This window comes from Lasioglossum baleicum, chromosome 1 (genome assembly GCF_051020765.1).
Source record: "Lasioglossum baleicum chromosome 1, iyLasBale1, whole genome shotgun sequence".
In the NCBI taxonomy this organism is placed as follows: domain Eukaryota; kingdom Metazoa; phylum Arthropoda; class Insecta; order Hymenoptera; family Halictidae; genus Lasioglossum; species Lasioglossum baleicum.
The window spans coordinates 11,347,220-11,368,679 of record NC_134929.1 but is presented as its reverse complement, the minus strand read 5'-3'; the positions used below and the strand labels follow the sequence as shown (position 1 = coordinate 11,368,679).

Here is a 21,460-nt window from a genome sequence, read left to right as displayed (position 1 = left end):
AGCTGGAACTGGTGAGTCCTCCTCTTCCTCTTCGTATCGATCCCCTTCTCGCTATCGGTTTCGGCGAGAATATCCACAGCAGGTCTCGCAACGAGATTGAAATTCCACGCGGACTTTCAACTCGCGACATCATCCCTTCCCCCTTCTCTCTGCTCATCGAGTTTATCGAAATGATTCTTTCGAATTCCTCGACGGCAGTCGCGAAGATCCGTCGTCTTCGTCTTCGTCGTCGACTATCTCGGGGCTCCTCGGTCCCCGGCCTCCGATAACGAGCGAACCGAGAGAGAAACGATCCATCGACTCTCGCTTCTCGATAAATCGACTCGGTTTCCAACCGAGCGTGAAACCGGACGATTCTATCTCGTAGAAGATGCCAGGGAAATTCGTGGTTTCGTCTTATTTCCTCGCGAAACTGAGCTAATCGCAACCACGTGGACCTCTGAAAATACTTGCAGAGAAGCTGGACGCTTTTGTGCTAATTAGAACACGTGATTTTTACTTGCAGTCCAACCCTTGATCGAAGATGTTTGTGTGCTTATTTCATTTTTCTGATAATAGGCATGTACCTGTTGGTTAGCTAATTTTCCTCGATCTATCGATGTAATATCTTGCATGCGATGGTTGCTGATGATGCTCTTGCTGTTCTATACATATTTCTATAAATCGACTCGCCTGTCGGACGAGGGAAACGATATTGTTGTGTCTCCCGTGACACGAAAACACTCTTTATTGCAGTAGATACACCTCAGTAAAAATAGGTACAAGATAAATGCTCGCGACACAAGCTTTCATGTTACTTCGATAAATATGTGTCAATAAAGACAGGCGGACGATAAACGTCCGCGAAACAAGCGTCGAAGAGAGTTAACTGTACAGAAAATTGTGAAATCAATAGCCATACACTTGACAACGGTAGATTCAGTTCTAAAACGAAATATGTATCAATCGTGTGACCGTGGTAGAGAGAGATTCAGCATTAATTATATCAGAAGAAAAATGTCCTAATTCTGAGAGCAATTTTACGGGGGTCAAGTGCGAAATGCGGGGCTAGTAAGGTGACGTAGGAGGTGAAAATATAAGTTCTTTTTCAGTGGGAACAGATAAATGCTTGTGCTACAAAATCCATTCCTAACTTTTAATTACTCGCACATAGTATTTAGTATTTATACTCTCAGAACTTTAGATTTGGTGTTTCAAGTAGGGATGGGATCAAGTACCTCGCAAACAGGTTCGAACTTTGATTGATTGAATTCGAACTCTCTATAAATACTCTTAAGTATACTCGAACCTATGCCAGACAGTTTCGAACCTTTTACAAGTACATACTTTGGTAAATGGAAATAATAGTTGCAAGTATATTCGAATCTTGGTCGAACAGATTCGAAACTTTTATGAATATCGTACCGGAAATTCTCTGATTTTTCTAATCATTATTTTTTCATCGTCTGCTGTGTTAGAAGTGGAAAATGATCTAAAATCACAATATTTAGAACGCAAAGAAGATCCGTCGTTATTTTGGCGTGAAAATTCAATGAAGTACCCCATTTTTTATCAGAAATTGCACGTGATTATCTTTGTATAATGGCCACTTCTGTACCTTGAGAAAGAGTGCTTCCAAAAGCAGGAAATATCATGGATAAAAAACGAAATAGGATAAAACCAAGTATTGTAAATGAAATATTATTCTGAAATAGTTACGAATTTAATCAAGAAAGTGCTTAAAACCTACTATGCCGTTCTGATTTCCAATATTCGAGTATTACATGTGAAAGATTCGATTCTATTCAACATCGAAGTACCTATAAGTATCTTTTCGAAACTTGTAAGTGCTCATTCCAAGGTTCGATATCAGTTTGTATAAAAAATGAATACTCTCCAAATATATTCATTGAAACATTATTGCTTCTAAGTAGTAATCGAAACCCATGAAATGAAACTTGGTCATCGAAATTGAACTCGGACTCGTGAGTACATATTGAACTTGATCCCATCCCTAGTTTCAAGCATCAACAAAGGTATCGACTACTATCAAATATCTATTTTGCATTCAGGAAGATATTATATCGAATAAAAATTGATTTATGTTGGAGCGATATAAAGTTCCATGTAACCAATTACGTCGAAAGTGGAGTGCGAGTAATTGAAGGTTAACGCGACATTCGAATGGCGAAGAGAAGTGACTGATGCTTCGAGAGACTTGAACTTGACTATTATTTATTTGACAAATGAGACCAGATGCAAGACCGTGTCCTTCTTCTGTCTATCTCGATTAAACTTACGAAAAGACCTAACTATGTATTTGGCGACATGAAAATTTTCGATTTCACCTATAGAAACGGCCCACTGCTCGCCGACAGGTTCGATAAGGAAGAGAAAGAGGGCTGGGGTGTCTGGTGAATGACGCACACTGTCTCGTTCGTTCGTGCCGCGGCGCGTGCAACGCCGGTATCTCCTTCTTCTTGGACCTCTTCCAGTCGTCCGGTTATTTCGATGCATTTCTCCGTCGATTCCTGTTCGTCTTGTTCGTCGTGTGCTCGTCGCCGTCACCGTGTTCCTGGCTCGCGACGTCCCACTTGTAGCGTTCACCCCGATGCGTTTCTATTTTGGCGCCGGTTGCGGTTCCTCCCTCTCCGAGTTCTCTTTCCGAGCCGAATATCCAGAGTATCCGGTTTCGAAATGAAAAAACACACCCCCACGACGATTCACCAGAGACTCGGGAGAAACGAGAGAGGAGGGGAGAGGGGAGAGAGAAAACACGAGAAAAGCGCGTCGACAAAACGGAGCGACGACAGGTGGCGAAATCTTGTTCGCGAAAAACGTCCGATTCATCGGGATCTCTTCTTCGTCGGCCACTTTCCTTTGTTTGTTCCCTCGGGACGTGCTTAAACCATGCTAAACATATCTCTGTCGCGACGCATAGTCGGAAAACCACCGACACTTTGCTCTTGGAACACAGTTTAACCGTAGGCTACCCATTTACTGCTTTCATCTCGACAGTTTTTTAGTGTTCCAAATATCACAAATATTCTTTGGTCACTGTGTACATCGATTTATAATCTGAAAATAAGAATTTGTGAACTGAGAAAAAAAAGTAGTTACTTCAATAACACGCGTGTTATTGTAATTTTTTTTACTTCGATGAATATCAATGTATTCTTTTCAATAGTATTTAATTTAAAAGCAAATCGTGATGTATTTGAATTGTCTATCATGAAATGATTGAGACTGTTATTCGATTCAATACCGTACATTATTATTCGTAATATTTCTCTTTTTCCTTCAATCAGATATGTTGTTAAAAAAATTTGAGAAATGTATTGATTTATACTGGAATTGGTTTGAGGCCATATCTTATTTTTTTGAAAACATTGATGTCAAGCTATCCGCTTATATGATTGGCGGAAATGAGTTTTGCTATTGAAATTCAATAGTATTAAATATTAAAATAAGTTCATATGATATTGGCACTATTCAATAGTACATCTTATTGAATCAACATATATTTTTTTTGTTTCGACAGGATTTTTTTCTCAGTGTGCAAGAACGTTACATACTAAAGTTTTTTAATTATCTTTATTTTTTGGTTGTTGCCTTTTTATATTGGCTAACACTTCGTTCGAACCCGAAATTTTTCGTCTGAATTCAGGCCAAAAATAGTAGAACTTCTCTTCCTGTCTGGTTTCTCCATTATCGTAGAGCTGACGTTGCCTTTCTCGGCGACGCGACGTTGCGTAAAAACGCAAGAAAACTGAAGTCACGAAAGAGTCGTTTCGCAACACTCGAGACAATGAATCTCCGGTGATTTTTAACGGGCAACAATGGCCGGCAGGCAGCCAGGAGTCGATCAGGCGAGTCGAAACGACCGATATTCCTCGAAGGCTACGCTGAATTTATCGTTTGGCCTACTGTCTGCCTCGAAAGTGGATTAGGAGCGTTTACGTTCGTGGTCGGCACGCGCTCGTTGACCCGCGGGCCTCGTGCGACGAAGCGACGGTTTGGAGGGTGTGCGACGCCGGTCATAAACGGGAGCCAACTTAGCTCAATAAACCGGGGTAATCCACGCTCGGGAATTTCCGAATGATCCATTGTTACAGGCGCCAGGCATTGTTTCGATCGTTCGCCCGGAGACAGGGCCATCGAACTATTATTATTCGAACTATGTCGGCCGACCGGGCCGTCTAGACGCCATTGTTTCGGTTTTCACGGAGTCAACGCGTATAAGGGACTACCCTATTTTCCAACCTTTCCCTTAGTCCCTCGAACGATTCTCTTCGGTCGCCAAGAGCGACCATAAACAAGAAACAATGCATCAAACATAGTTTGGAAACTTCGAAATCCGAAAGTCTTTTGTCAGCAGCGAACGCAGCAACAATCTGCACGGCCTGCTCGTCTACTCGATTATGTTTAAATCGCGGTGGAAATTCTCTGACTCGTTCCGCGAAAAATCAATATCGCCAGTAGGTTCGCGGAACGTTAATCAGTTCCAGTGAAAAATTCTTCGGTTTGCTCGCGGTTCCGCGTAGATAATCGCAGATTTTTGTGGAAAATACAAATTCTCCGCACTAATTGGCAGACACAGCAGCTACGTAGACATTCATCTAATTTCTGAATGGTTCTTTTTTAGTTTCAGCATTTCAGATCTCAATATGTATATATTCATATACACATAGTTTACATTAAATCAAATTAAATTCGTAGTTTACAGTTTTTTAAGAAATTAAAAATGAGAAATCAAGCTTTAATATTGGGTCGGGCAACTAATATTTCTAAGCTTAAGGGTAATCGAAGTTTCAATTTTACGCAGTTGATGAATTAGCTTAGATCGCTGTAAATCGAAGAGGCTACATTGCCAAACAATATGATTAATATCCTGACTATTGTGTCCGCAGTCGCATTTCGGGTCACTAATAATTCCTACACGAAATAGAGACGCATTAAAACTATAATGATCGGCTCTGCAACGATTAATAGTTACAATAAGTTCGTTGTCGTGGGTTGAAAACAGCGCAATATCATTTTTAAATGGCTTGAATGTTTTTACCGGTCTTGAATTGATCTGTACACATTTTTGTCACGAGTACAATAAAATCCTGTAAAAACACCTCGGATCGTTCGACATCGAATCCAGTTATGTAGTTTGCTTCTGTCGTTCGGTGAACCTCCTTCGATCGGTTCTCCCTTGACCATCCTCGGCGTTCAGAAGTTGATTGAGAAGGAGCTGTATCGTTCTTTGGGCGCAGTCGCGCGTTGCGTTTGCCATTGCGTCGTAAAGCGCAACGGCCCGTAAACGTTCGTCGAAAAATGCCGGTTGACGATCGATTATCGCTCGGAGCGGCGCGGCGCGTAAAACGCGACGATTGATTAACGAGAAACTGTTCCCGATTCTGTTACGGGGATATTAACGCTCCATAAACCGGCGGAAGCGTGGCGTTCGCAATAATGGATAGGGTAACTGTAGCGATTACTGCGGTATCATGCTTCGATCGTATTTTATTTGAATATCGTTCCTAATTGATTGTGAAATAATAATACGTGTAAGCATCTTATGAAAGAATTATGTGTTCTGAATACCAAAAAAGGTATTGATGGCCTTCAGAACCTAATACAACGTAAGAAAATATTAAGAAATGAAATCGATAATATTTTTTACGTATTACCGCGGACGAAAAAGAGCCATATACAAGTTACTGCGTACGCACCACTGCGGATTGGAATTAGTGATCGAGATAGAAGAAAAATGATCTTATTTTTACCTTTCATCAAGAATATTTTTTCAAATCCTGAGATTATAAAAATACAAGAACGATTGACGATTTTGTTTGCCTCGCCGACGAGAATACATTCAATTGTACAAATTTATTCAGGTCAAAATATTCATTTTCACGTATTTTAAACTCATTGGAGAAAAATACCACAGTGAAACGAACACCCGCAGTAATAGGTACATTTGCCGTATTGATAATCGTCGAGGAAAATAGAAATTGCAACGGGATCGAATTAGAGTTTCACAGCCGAACAGAAATGAAAAGGACTGGGCGAAAACTTCTATTCCGTAATACTGTCCGGAAGTTCTTTAAGGTCCAACGTGTTTCCTCTTGTTTACTTCAGAACTTGTTGTAAAATGGTGATTTTTATTCGACGACGAGGGTTAATCGGAAGCATTTGAAACACTGGTTTCTCTCACCGCTGAAAGTCTTGCAGTCCACTGATGAAACGAATCGAAAAAACCGCTCCGATTATCCACAGAGACGTACAAACGTTACATTGCTCCCAGCAGATAAAGAGAGTCCGACTACATATACGGTCTCTCTATGTCAGCGATAAGAGGCGAAAGGAAATCCGAATGTAAACGGCGTGCCGGCGACTTAACGACATCGGGGGTGGCTTTACTTTGCTAACCGACCACCAGAGTGTCGCCGAACGATAATCGGTAAGCCATCCACACCCTGGCCTGTCAGTCGATCCCTCGACCATCGATCGTGCTAGTCGAAGCCGGTGGTCCAACGAGGGAGAGCCGTTCCTGTTCAGCTGACGTTAAATCGCGGAGTTTTTGCATTGTGGGTGATACTGTTCGATAAAAAAATCATTAGAACACTTCCGTCACGGTGTTGATGTATCAAATCGAGCCTCGAGAAAGTTAATCAAACAAGAATACTCCAAAAATCGGCACCGATCTCGGTGCTTGTTTCAACGTCTCCAGCATCTTCGATATTGAAATGTACAAGTGCGTTGAGTGCGTTCACGTTGTTACCCGCTAACGATTGTTTAATAGATCTTTCGAAGTGTACGATATACAGCTAGGGACTGTTTTAACAAGTTCCGAGAACAACAATGAGGATTTCTCGATCGTGTAACGAAGGAGTCACTCTCTGCTGTAACATGGTCCAGCAGTTTCTTTCGGGATTAATTGTTAGCAGGAAATATTTCCGCGTTTCTGCTTGATATGATAGAATCGTTTCGAAGATAAAATCATTTTTAAGGCTGTAGGCAAAGTGTCAACAAGACGTTGTGTGTGTGAAAGTGATGCATCTGTACGAGCCGTCGGACCTTCTCAGAATCTCCAGGAGGCTGCTGTGCCTGCACCGGAAGCGTAGGCAGCAGCGAATCAAGGTAAAAAGGATGTGCAGACACGGCATACCAGGAATTCGTCGCTGTTATTACGGGGCGCGTTTCCGATGCTCGATTTTTGCACCCCCGGGGGTGATTCACTCGGCAGACGACTGCCGCACGATTATAGAATCGGCCCGTGCATATTCCGGTGGCGGCGGGCAAATATAAAGTGGGCGATTTGGCGCCTGGTCAAGAGACAGTCTGCGAATGTCCGAGGATATTCTCGATTCCGTGAAACAGTGGGGGGGGGGGTTAGCAGGATGGAGGAGACACAGGCTCATACGGCAGAGCCGCGTTTGAAGTTATTTTGAAAACTGGGCTGGTGCATTGACCGTACTCGCCGACTGCGAGTCGCGATCTACGGCTCGCTATTTCTCCCTCTTTCTCTCTCTCTCTCTCGCCACGATAGTTTAGGTCTTCGAGAACTTGCCGGCGATCCGTCCGACACCTGGCGCAACGTGCAAACCTACCTTAACGTTGATCCTCTTATCCTCGTTATCGGCGGCCTCGGGTAAACGCGTTTATCCCGGATTTATGCGCGACTCCGTGTTGAATTCTGCTGTTGGTTGCTGCTTCGATGGGAAACTGGCCTGCTTAGCCTCTCTGAATTAGGATCGTCCTGGAACCGTTCCATGAATTATCAAGTGCCGGTGGAACTCACGATTATCCGAATCTACGATGTCTGAATTCTTTATTCTCGGAATGCATTTGAATTTATTCGCGATCGGGTCGAGCCACGAGAATATTCTACTTGAGGGTCTTTTTTCTCTTTTTTTTTGTATTGTTTTGAGTGCAGGGTGTAAAGTACGTTATGTACATGGCTCGGGATCATCGCAACCCCGGGGTGTGTGGGACTCCTCCAGCTTATGACCCCGTAAATTACGAGGAGCATGTGCCATACTGAGGTGTATCCTCTAACCGTCACCCTACACTTACATTCCTTTGCTCATTAGGGGACTGGCCCCGGAACCAACTTTCGGCTTTACTTCTGGACCAATCTACTTGAGGGTGTATGACAGTGTATGTATAAGGAAGCTATTGACAGGGAATACTCTTCGGGTGCTGTAAACTGCCTGCGAAGACGAAAACTGTGGTACAGGTCTAGAAATTGGAACTGTCAGATGATACAGATCGTCGAATTCGGGGTTTGATCGGACTTTGAAAAATGTTGAAAGAAATGTTGAGGGAGCCAAGCTAGAAGCTCCCGCTCCATTACTCCGAGTATGTACTCCAATCGGGAAGATCCATTAAGAATATTCTCTGTCAGATAGAGGAAGTGCATCGGGTCGTATGCGTCGGTCGACATTCCTACGATGACTAAGGGCCATTCTCTCTCTCTCTCTCTCTTTCTCAAGTCGACCGACGACAAGGTCGTTGTCACATACGGGGCTTCACGAGCTTTATGGAAGCTGTCAAAACTATGCTCGTTAAAAGCGCCCGTGACTCGCACGGCTCCTGTCCGGGAGGACGCGTTTCATCGCGGACAAGAATTACAAAAAGTTGAACAAAACTCGTGTTTCTGTTAATCTGAATTTACCAAATATGTGGGGCTGTTACACTAATTATATTGCACTGCGGATTTTGATGCCAAGAAAAATTTTCCAAGCCAATTGTAGGGAACAGCAGCCAAATGAAAGTAAATTTCTTGTTTCGATCATTTTACTGAGTCGACAAGAGTGTAACAATATTCTTACGTAATCATAAGTGCGTACATTCCGCAGCCTAATAATGATCAATATTGTTCGAAATCTGAGTGTCTCACATTTCCACATTCACATCTACAGTCTGCAAACTATATTAGATTGTTCCATATGAAATGTCCGATTTCAGAATGCAACTTTTATAAAACATTTCTATCAAGAAATGCTACATATATTATAGTGTATAGGTTTATTGTTAGTAAACGTACCACGACCAGTTAAACGAACGGTTCTAGATTTTTTTTCATAATTAATAAACTTGTTAAGATGCCTTCATAAGAAATGACTTAATCTTTATTAGAGCATATATTATGATAAGATCCGCGCAAAATCTAAATGACTTAATTCTTGTCGTTTTTATAAGGCAACCACGTACCTGTTGTTTTTATAGCTTGCTACGTTTAGTGTTAATATCCAATATTCAATTTTATTTCAACGTCAACCAACGCGACTGTCGTGTATCCCTTTTATATGCCTGGAAAAATAACTTTTATGTGATTTTTGGTCAAAAGTATGGTATTAACTTACTAATAGTCGATGGTAAAAGAGAACTACAAAATCAAGATAACAATCGTGTAAATAACAAAAGGTGAATGACGATAATATCTTATTTTTACCATAATACAATCAAGAAACTTAAAATTTCTAGATAGAATACATTGGGTACAAAATTGCGTATTTTAAGCGTCACTGCTAAAAAACGGACATTCCATATGCAACAACCTGATATACGTATGCGTTTGCGTCCGAAGATCAACAGGCGAAATACAAAACGGTGGAGAAGGTGAAAGAATCGAAAGGAATGGTTCTCGTTGTGCTGTGCGTCGCAAGCATGTTCTAATCGCGCGAAGCCAGGTGATACGTCAATGAGCGTCTTCCTCTTGGCCGGGCGCGTTATCCGCCATTATCTCTCGTCCCGTCTTTATTATAAATCCCTGTTAACGATCTTGCACCGGTAGCCAGGAGCTGATTGCATTCACCGTGGTCGCGGCGGACGCGAAATCCTCGTTAGCAAGGAGGAAAACGGGCGTCCGCCGATTACGGTTTCGCTTGTAAATCTTGCGAATCGTGGCGACGCGCTCGACGCGACCGTAGAGCCCTAATCAAGGTACAGTTATCGTTCGCTCCAGCAGAAACGCGACGACTGTGCCCGTTGTTGGTCAGGTTGATCGCGCAAGGATCGCGACACGATTTCACGGAGTAACGATCCAGGCGAAATTCGATCCGGCCTCCGATTAGAAGCTTGTCTCGGTGTGTCGCTCTTCTGCTGCGGTCGCACCGTTGCCTCCCCTAATTTCCAGGTAAACCGCAGTTCGAGGAGCAGTTTCGTTTATCAAGCCCGCACCTGTTCATGACGAATGAGCAATCGTTCCTAGAGACTGTCGCGAAGAGGAGGAAGCCCGGGAACCGGTGCAAAAAGAACAAGACACCGGCAGGAATAAGAGAAAACAGAGTCGATAGAGACGCGCGGACCAACGAGAGCTAACTCTCTCTCTCCCTTTCTCCTCTCTTTCCCTCGCGTTCGCGGAGCGCGTATTTCCTGGTAAGGGTCTCTTGCCGGTCTTCAAAGCCGTCGCCGAGAGGTAGTCGGTACCGCGTTGCTCGTTTCTTGAAATAGGAAGAGAGGAACGCTGGAATTTCCGCGTCGCTCGCGACCGCGCGAAACACGCGGCAATCTTATCTGCCGGCTCTATCCTCTTTTTATCGACCACGGACCAAATTAGATCCCGAACGAGAGACGGATCAGGTGCGTAATCGTTTTAGAGAAAATTGCCGAAATAATACCACGTAACATCTGTAGAAATTATCTTTTTGTACGACGTATCGTTCGGAAGTTATTCGAGGTGATCCAGTTAGGTGCCTCGTCCTTGTGTACATCTTTCTATTACGTTGAAATAGTTTGTGCGATTGTGTCTTCACGCGAATTAATCGTTTCACTGTTAAATTAACTTCAATTCATAGTAAAAAAATGTTTGTGTTGATTGAAAGTGACAGGAGCATAATAAAAAATGTTTTCTTCTTTTAGTCTGAAACTTATACACGGATGTCCTTAAATCTTTTTAATCCTTCGCTGCATAGTGTATCACATCTGTTAACGGTTAACACATCTGGTATACATATAGTGAACTAAGGATGCGTTTTCTTACTATTTTACACACTTCATCTCCTTTGATAAAATGTTGTTTTAATTTCTTTAAATATTTTTCCCTTAAATAAAACACAAAAACTGACCTCTCAATTTTTTCATGCCAATTAAAAAAATCATGCAGTGAAGGGTTAATATGTCCACTGCTTTAAATGGTACGCGCCCATTTTTATGGTAAATAGTAAATATAATACATAAAATCCGCAGTCTAGTAATATTACTTCCTTGTAATAATTGTCTCCTACACTCTGTATCCTGATGGTTTCTGCTTCCGTTACGCCTCTGGATCGGCGAGCTCCGCGTTGATTCGCTCCGCATTTAAGAGGTTAACGAACCAAATGGACCGGGAAGCTTACGGCAGTAGAAATTTCAGTTTATTACAAGTTCGGCAAACGGTAACAGGAGCGGGGCACGCGTTGACAAAATCAGAATGCGGAGTCTGTTCGTTTAGACGCGACGCACCGAGGGGCTCGGCCGGCCGGCACTCTTAAGCACCGCCATTAAGCGGGGATCTTGCACCTGTGAGCCTCGACTATATTTTCGGTAAATTACGACCCGACTACCTGGTCCGGCTACCGCAGTTCGCATTTGCATAAAGCGACCGGGCCCGTCCTCTGTAGTCCTACAAGCCCCCACCTCTTCCAAAAGGAAGAGAACGAAGCCCGGGTCTTTTAAATTTCGATCCAATTTCGCGGCCCTTAGGATCGCTCCTAAACAGCCCGTCCGGTCTGCACGCGCGAATAATTTACACCCGGGAACGTGAATCTGATTGCGGACTACGGACACGATGGATGAAAGAATGTTCAACGCCCACCGTATCTGAATTATTTATTTTACTGTTCCAATTGATTTATTTGGGTGTGCATTTCGAATGGATCGAACAAATATAGTTCGAGGCTGACTTCTACACATGCTTTTTCTAGCCGATATCAAATTTCCGGAGAAAATGGCACACTGGCTTAAGATAATTTCAGGACATCAATGTAATATGTTTAACTTGCTAAAATTATTGAAGAGAGAATCGATGCGGAAAATTTGTATTTTGCACGAAGATCCGCAATCTAGATATGTGACCATAATTATGAAAGTGATCTAAGTGATTTCTTGTTTCGAGATGTTCAAGGAAAATATATTAACAATAAACGAATTCCATATAATGTTGAAATAACAAGTGCTATCTAACGGTTCATTTTTCACTCAATGTGATGTGAAATAATTGTGGACACATATTATTAGCAAGGATAGAGTATTTTCAATATTTCTTAACACTAAACCTACCACCACCGGTCAAAATGACCGGTTCCAGATTTTTTAATTTACAATTATTGAAATTATAAAAATGTTTTTATAAGAAATGATTCTACATATGTATATCTTTAGTAGAGCACGTATCACAGTAGGAGCCGCAGAAAGTCGAATTAAAATCAATCTTGTAATTTTTATAACGGAAAATATATACCAGTTACTTTTAAGTTAACCCCTTCCCCTACGATTCATTTTACGGTTTCAGTGATTAGAACTTTTTTTGTAGTTCGTAATTTCCTAAAAAAGGAGAAAATTTATATCTATTGTATGCCTACATGTTCTCCAATACATTAACAAAACCAAAATAGAATTTCATCTCGGCTTAAAGGAAATTAATAACATACGTATTTATTAGACTCTGTTCAGAATCTTTATCACGAGTGTGACACGATATTGTAGGGCAAGGAGTTAAGGCTCGGTAGGTTTAGTGTTAAATTAATCGCTCATCTAGGAAACTTCTCTTGACTTTGCTGGGGCCGGGGAAAAATGCTGCGCGCGGCTTGCTTCGTTGGAGTGGGGGCTGGATTATCATTTTGGCGAGCTTAGAGGATAGTGATAATTAGAGTGCATACAGTAGAGTGGAATTAGTCGATGGTGCGACGCGTCGCGTCGGTGGTCGCGTGTATTTGTCGATCGGAACCCATGCACGCACCTCTCGGCCTACACTCGCGGTTGGCTCTCGTCTCTCCTCTCGGACGGGATCCACGCCGATGGTAATGGTCCCTCGTGGCCGATGCTGGTGGTGGTTAACTACCATGTTTCAAGGACACCCACCTCTCCCCCTCCCCTCGGCCTCTCACTATCGTCGTTCGACTCGCTATCGCGGATCTGCACCATGAAACTTCTGACTTTACTCCCGACCAATCTCGCTCCTTTTTTTCCCCATTCTTCACCCTCTGACCGTCTCCCCCTCTCGTTGTCGGCCGCGATACCGCGCTGCCGCGCTAATTGCGCGATTTTTCGTGGTCGGCTCGTCGGAAAGAGGAGCTTCGCTCGTAAGCAGCGTGAAAAATGTCGGATGATCGCGTCGATTAAACGCGATTTTTACTGCGATACGTTAATGCGCGACCGAATTTACTCGAACGTCGCCCCTCCACCTCCTCCTCGACGACCGTTGCAACGGTTAGGGTATTGACTCGTTCGATAAAGCTCCGAACGCGTTATCGAGCCGCTCGCAAACAAGCTTATTTTTAAGCTCGAATTGTTTGCCGGCCATCGCTATCGCCGGCTGACCGTGAATCTCTCTATCTTTCGTCTTCTCTTTCTCCTCTCTTTTCCAGAACTAAAATCCTGACTTTTATCGTATATTGCAAATGTAACTTAAGTAATAAAAAAAATAATTGACGGAATTAATAAAATCACCCGAGCGCACTTTCACCGTTATTTTCCATCGTAAATATGTATTTTCAGATATGAAAGAAGTGAATGCTGAACTTATTTTAATAATGTCGGTGGATATTAATTTGCAATAAGAGATTTGTCTAATTGGTAGACAGCGCATGTTTATGCAAAACAAAGATCTCTCACTTAAATTCCAACAAGCCGGGGTGATATAGAAATTTATTTTCTCTCGTAATATGTTGAATATGTACGTTGGAAATGATATAAAAGTATTTTGAAATTCGTCCAATGTTTTTAATGTTTTCAATTGCATCTACTCATTGTTGTATTAAATGCATAAAATCCGCTGTCTACTAATTAGCATTAATCGGAGCACCGTGCGTCATGATCGAGAATGACGTCAGATCGAGATCTTTTCAAGAATAAGGGGAATAGCCATGTATCGCGCCTAAGCGGGAGTTTAGATCCCCCCCCCCCTCGATCGATGTGGATCCAGAGAAATTCCTCGGTAGCCGGTGCAGCGGACATAGCCGCGCGCGCGGTGCACGATGACCGTTTCTCTCGCTCTCGGTCTCGGTCTCGCAACCAGCGACCAGCATTGTAGTGGAAAAACGAGTCGCGGCACTCCCATTCACCAAATTCCTTCCTTTCATCGGCACCGATTCTCCTTGGCCGACGACACGGCTTTTCGATTTTGCCTCCCCTCCTCGAGGATCCTCGTTAAGCCCCCGCGGATTACTTTCTTTTTGGGCACACGATCCTTCCTGTGATTTCTGGATCACGTCATGCGATCCCACGGAGGCGATACTCTTTTTCTCTCTGCTTCTTCTCTGTTTCCTTTATATTCCGTCGAGAGCTTTTAACCCTAGCCGACTAAGCTGTCCGTGAGTGACGTTATTACCAGGCTGCGGATTTGATGCCCTAGTGGCATGATCGAATAGGTGACATTTTTGAAATAGTGGGAAGATTTTGAGAAGAATTTGAGAATGTCGATCTAATCGAATTTCAGGAATCTTTATTCAAAACCTGTTGTATGTACAATGTACAGCATCTTATTACCAGACTGCCGATCTTTATCTATATAAATAAAAATTAAATGATGTTCGTTGGTAAGCGCATCACTTGAGAACGCCTGGACCGATTTGGCTAATTTAAAAAAGAAAATGTTCGTTATAGTCCGAGTAACGTTTTTAGGGAAAGAAAAATTGGAAAAGTTGTCTGGAAAAATGGAAAATTCGGGAGAAAATGAAAGTGCCTTTTTCTATGGGATTTTTGTATGACCCATAACTCACGATTCGAACGATGGATATGCGTAATTCTTTTTTTGTTTTGTTCGTTATGGTCCTGGAAAAGTTTTCAGGAAAAAGAATTCGACACGCTTACAAAGGAAAGTTGGAAAATTCGGACGAACTGCAAAAATCATAATTTTTGAAACGGTACAAGTAGCAGGTTGACATGTTTGGCTGCGCATTATTGATTCCCAATGAATTTGTCGTCGAACACACAGCGTCGAATTTTTATTAGAGAATCACACGGCAGCCTAAATTAAAATAAAATTACATTTGTTTTTACTTTTGTGTTGTTTCGCGATCTGTACAACAAATGTAGTTATCTTATTTACAGCTAGTGCAAAATAAAAAATGTTCGCACTGATTGCAGGACACAGGAGCCAAACAAAAATTGTATTCTTCTATTAATTATCCTATTAAGCTGAAAGCAATAATTTGATGTCCTTAAATATTTCTTACATGTCCATTGCTTTAAATTGTACGTACCCTTTTTTGTCATAAATGCATAAAATGCACAGTCTATTCATTACGAATATCGCGCATTATCTAACTCATTACTAGACCGCGTGGATTTTACGCATTCATAGTAAAAAAATCAATTGCAAAATTTGCCACCGAACAGACAAACAGACAAACAAACAAACAAGAAAACGAGCTAATAAAAACGTGGTAAAATGGGTGAGTAGAAAAGAAGATATTCGAAAAGCAGGTAGCAGTCGAAAAATTGCTAAAGCTGTGAACGATTCGTGCAGTAGATCTGGAAAGTCACGCTGCAGCCGGATTTCTCCAGGCTCCGGGGGTTGCGCGTCAAACGTCACAATTTGTTCGACGATAGACGATCGATCGTGAACCGCCCGACAAAAAGACAAGAGAGGAAAAGAGAGAAAAAGACGGATCCAGCCTTAATCCCCGTCAGACAGGAGAGACTCGTATTAGGCACAACGTATACCGTTAACTACAAGCTGGAAGACGGCGCTCGAAGTCGTTTACCCGGCGTTACATACGTGCCGGTTGAAGTTGGCGCGTGCAGCGCGCGTTCCCCGAGAGAGTACCTGTACCTGTACCTCTACCTGTACCTGTACCCCGATTTTTCGACCTCGAACAACGAAAGTTGCGGCCTCGTCGCGATGACGCACGAGATAGCTTCTAGGTTAACGGGGTAAAAGACATGGGCCGTACGTTAGACACACCACGATAATATTGTCGGGACACGACACGAACGTCGCGTGTGCTTTCTCCTCGAGCTTGCCTCGTCGACGACGAGGAAGCGACGCACCGCGAAACTGCGCGTGCAACGGAAATGCATGCGGGAAACATTGGATCGAGGAAAAGTTCCGTAATCGCGAACATCTTCGAGGAAGCTAGGCGTCTCTTCACGGATGACCGTGAACGACCAAGACTCTTGACCGTATCAATAATTATTGGACCGGAAGATTTGATTTCCACATGTTCATTGCAGTTTTCACCGATTCCTTATTAGTCGACAGCGGATCTTTATGCGAAATAAACATTTTCTACCCGATTTGCAACAAACTGCAGTGTAATGGACGTTTATATTCTTTCTGAACATGTTTAATAGTTTTATACATTACTTTTATATTCTTTTAATCTTTTTACCGTTTTAAATTACACCTACTCATTTTTGTCATGAATGCATAAAATCCACTGTCTACTTATTAGCAATGCAGACCTTTTTTACCAAGCTTATATTAGCTTGCCGAGTTGTCGTTGTTGTTATTGTTGTTGTATGCGTCAAATCTTGTAATCGATTTTTAAACCACTTCCCGATGAACTATAGACTTGAAACTTTAAACATGGCTCAAACTGGATGAGAATGCAATATTAAAAAACAAATTTTTAAAAAAACTGTGCGTCTAGGAGAAAAAAAATTTTAATATTAACCGTCACACCTCGCCGCACGACGTTCGGTAGTATGTCAATCACGTTCAGCGATTCCCACTCCGCGCGCAAGCGCTCCCTACTCCACTACGCGTTCCCACTCCGACTCCTCCCCACTTCGCTGACCCACTTCGCACTGAAGGAGCTCAGTGTGATTGTGATGTTCCGCTCATTCAGTTCCACTTCGGACAATTTCGGACTCCATCAAGAGACGACGTCTCTTATATCTTATCTTAAATCACGCTTATATTAAAATGCACTAAAAAGGAGAAAATAATTTTTTTGACAATAGTGACTATAAATAAAAGCGTGGAGCGCCCACGAAGATTACGTCAGTATAGTTTAGTGCTCCACGCTTTTTTTATTTGCATAAAGATTCGCAGTCTAGTCGTGGGAAATTTTATCTTGCTTCCCGAATTTTCTCAAAATCTCGTAATCCTACTATCGTAAATTTAAATTACTCGATTTTGTGATGAATGCATAAAATCCACCACTTAATCCCTACACCGAGAGGAGTCTATAAAATCATCCTGTACTGGGAATATCGTCTAACTTCCGCGGTTGAAGCGTAGAACGTGCTTAAAATCGAATTCATTATTTTTCCTTCACGATCGAACGACCTCCAGAACCTCAACTCTTGAAGAGACCTTTGCAGATTTCCGTGCAATGATACGAACCTGAAATGGTTCGGGTGTCTCGTTTCGGAAAAACCGCGGTTGTCGATCTCAGAATCGTAATTCCCCTCTCCCTCTGTCTCTCTTTGGCAGCGAGCGGGATCGTGGATCGTTGGATCGTTGGATCGGGTTAGGCTTCGCTATCGGAATTCCGTCATCGAGGTGAACGGAATGAGATTCCTTGGTCGTGGCTCGAATGCCTTTGCCAGCGGTTATTACGAAGTGCCGCTAAATAGTGAAGGTGTATACGTGTGAGAGAGGGCAGAGGCGTAGAACTCGTAGAAGTCGCCGGGATTTTGCGCCGGAGGCTTCGCGCGTGTTTCTCTCCACGAAATCTTTTCGAACTGTGATCGTTTCCTGGTTCGATCGGTCGGCTCGATTCCTCTCGAATCCGACATCCTGCGAGATTCGTTTGCATCTGCTCCGCCCGCGACTTCTCCGGCTAAAGTGCATGGCACAATGGAAGAAGAATAAACCTCGATCTTCTCCCGCGAGGAGAGCGTAGGCTCTCGCGATAACGCCGTTGCCTCCCGATTTCTGGCTGGGAACTTTCATCGTAACTCGTCGACGAAAGTATGCAATTACGTGTCGCAGTCACCGGGCTCCGCTGGAGAAAGTGCGCTGCTCGCGGTACACAAAGAAAACAGCCTGCTGTATATGTATACTGTCCCGGGCTACGCCAATGGCCCGACAAGAGTTAGCGTACAAGACAAACCTGGAATCTAAGCCAAGGCTTGGCACTGCCTTCGCTATACCGAGGCTGGATATCTCGTGGACCTCGATCGCGCGCGCGCACTTTAATGAATGAACGAGATACAACTGGGGGCCAGCTACTCGCGAGCTGCAGCTTTTTAGAAAATTCATTTCGTTCCTCGGCGAACCGTCTCCGTAACTCGACAATTTCGATTCGAGTGTAGAGTAACGAATGGTTTCAAAGTTAGAAGGGGAGGCAAAGGTGCAAGGAAATACAAACAGACGATGAGAGATCCTACGGGTAAAAGACAAGCGGGCCGGTTCGAGGCTGAAGTTTAGAGGATAAGAGTGTCATCGAGGCGTAGAAAATTAGCTGGAACGCGCTCTTGACAAGTCTGTCGACGTGTAAAGGAAAGCTCGACCTCTTCGTCAAGGTGGGACCTCCTAAGAGCGTCTGGGTGCGGCTATTTGCGATCCATAATCCATTTATCGTAACTTCCTGCTGTGCGTCCAGACGCAGAAATTAGCATTCGTGACGAATGGAGTATAAGAGGTCCTAGGCGCTTAGGAAATCCCACCGTTATTTGGATCCTGGACGAATCCTGTTGATCCTAGACTAGTTTCGCCTATCCTAGACGCCTTCTACCGGTTCTAGACGAGTTTCGCTGATCCCAGAGTTCTACTGACCTCGGACGAATTCTGTAGATCGTAGACCAGTTTCGCTGATCCTAGACGCGTTCTACCGATACCAGACAGGTTCTATGAATCTTAAACGAGTTCTAGCGATTACTGATAGATTGTTCTACCGATCCTAGACAAATTCTACCGATGCTAGTTGGCTGCAACGAAAGAGAGAAGCCTAGTGCGTCGATAGAATCGACGCGGAAGCGACGTAATACTCTCGAGGCTCGGAATATTAATCGGATCGGGTCCGAGACCACGGGCAGCCGCGATAGCTAGTGATCGTTCTCAACGTTTTTGCTCGATATCATTTCGTAACTCGATTACGGAGTAATTGGCGTGCAGCCGATTACCGGAGGGGTTTCATTGAATCGATATGCGAACGAGCACCGTTGATGACTTCATCTTCCGGCAGCAATGGGCGCGATCCTCTTCCGAACGCAGGACCCTTGAATAGGATTATACATTGTATAGGATAATAGGTTCAATGGAATTCCCCATTCCGGCTGGTTTTATTCTCCGCCGCGCTGGTCGAACAACGCGTTATTACTAGATAGCGGATCTTCACGCAAAAAAAAATATATAAAAAAACTTTTTAAAAACCAGGCTTATATTAAAATGCACTAGAAAGGAGAAAATAATTTTTTTAGACATTAGTGATTACAAATAAAAGCGTCGAGCGCTAAACTATACTGACGTAATCTTCGTGAGCGCTCTACACTTTTTTATTTATAGTCACTAATGCCTAAAAAAATTATTTTCTCCTTTTTAGTGTATTTTAATATAAACGTGGATTTTAGAAAGTTTTTTTTATATATTTTTTATTTTCTACTTTTTAGTCTTTTTTAAATGGAACGCAAGATATATAATAGTAATACTGGTATGACATAGTAAGATATGGAAATACGCGAAATAGAAGGAGGGGATGACTCCGAGAGACGACGTCTCTTGTTGGAGTCCAAAATCGTCCGGAATGAGCTCCTTCAGTGCGAAATGGTCAGTGGAGTGGGGATAAATCGGAGTGGGAACGGGTAGTGGAGTAGGGAACGCTGGCGCGCGGAGTGGGGATCGCTGAACACGATTGACTTACATACTACTGAGAGTCGTGCGGCGAGTTGTGACGATTAATATTAAAATTTTTTCTTCTCCCGAACGCACAGTTTTTTTTTAAATTTGTTTCTTAATATTGTATTGAGCTATGTTTAAAGTTTCAAGTCTCTAGCTCATCGCGGAAATGATTTAAAATTCGATTACAAGATTTGACGCATACAACAACAATAACAACAACCACAACTGGGCAAGCTAATATAAGCGTGGTAATAATAAACACTTTCTTCCTGGATCGCAACAAACTGGAGTGAAATAGAAATTTATTTTCTGTCTTAATATGTTTAATACATTGAAAACAACATAACAGCATGTTTAAATTATGTTAATGTTTTTACTGTTTTAAATTACACCTACTCATTTTTGTCGTAAACGCATAAAATCCGCTGTCTAGTCATTACGTATTCTTTGTCGAGCTTCGCGCTATTGCCGAGCTGAATTATTGTCGGATACAACGTGCGCTGCGCTGCACAGCGCTGCGCAAAGCGTGTTTCGTAATACCGTCGGTAGTCAACGTATAGTTATATCCTCGCGTTTCTTGCAACGTGCCTCGCAACCCAACCGAGCCGCACACACGCCTGTACTCCGTACGTAATACACGTTGCATTCCTCCCGACATTCGTACGCGCGTTATGCATTCCGCGTGGATTTGACCTCGATGCCGTGTTATTAATGCCCATTACGTTATATAAACTAGCCTCGATCTTTGCTCACCAAACCGATTCCGTCTACCGAAATCACGGCGCACTTGGTCTTATTCACGCTACCGTAATGGAGCATTGGTCTCTCGAAATCTTTCCAAATACGTCGCAAAAACTTGCTCCAATACGTTCAGTCCGACGATTCCATGTGTTTCGAATTATCTCTGAATGCGCCACTGGAAATTAGTGTGCCGGAAACATTTTCTGAAACGCGTCTGGCTAAATGGTTCGATTTATTTCGGATTGTCTTCCAAAACACTGCTTTTCCCGCTTCTATTGTCTGTAAATCGAGTTACCCAATGATTTGCTGAATGGTAAAAATCCAACACGAATTATAAATGTTTAATGAGAAAATTCGTTCGAGTAAGTATAATATCTAGACTGTGAATACAAATATTCATGAAAAAATTGTATCATTTTATACATAAATGTAGCAAAGACAAGTTATTTTTTAAATATTTCTTAAACAAAGTATTTTTTTAATCAGTTTACACCAGAACATTCAAAAACGCACAAATTGGAGTTTGAAATTTTCGTCTAAGCCTAATAATTTAGGAGATATTCAACAAAATGGATTTTTCTACCCCAACTTTGAGGGCTATTTTTACCCTCTCAATATTTTTTTCAGTTCTATATCATTCAAAAATTCCATTAAGATCAGCGTATTACCTTTTGGTAACCTCTCTTGTGTAAGTACTTTTAGAAGCAATCCATTCCTGAGGGATACAGACAATAATCTGACAAATACGTGATGTATTTGGGTTTTTAGACTTTATCCTTTTCGTGAGTAAAATCACCGGTCAGCTATAAAACG

The 21,460-nt window shown here is 42.6% G+C and overlaps 1 protein-coding gene across 5 annotated transcripts in view; it reads left to right on the top strand.

Annotated features, from left to right (window-relative positions):
- The window catches only part of LOC143208836 (rho GTPase-activating protein 20), a 289,326-nt gene that overhangs the window by 250,229 nt on the left and 17,637 nt on the right, over positions 1 to 21,460 (top strand). The window contains exon 1 of one of the 5 annotated variants that reach the window (XM_076424060.1): positions 58 to 7,110. The exons of the other annotated variants lie outside the window; for them this stretch is intronic. Within the exon in view, the coding sequence (XP_076280175.1) occupies positions 7,024 to 7,110 (87 nt within the window). The 5' untranslated portion in view covers positions 58 to 7,023. Of the gene's footprint in view, positions 1 to 57; positions 7,111 to 21,460 lie in introns of those variants that run through there. 5 annotated transcript variants of the gene reach the window in all.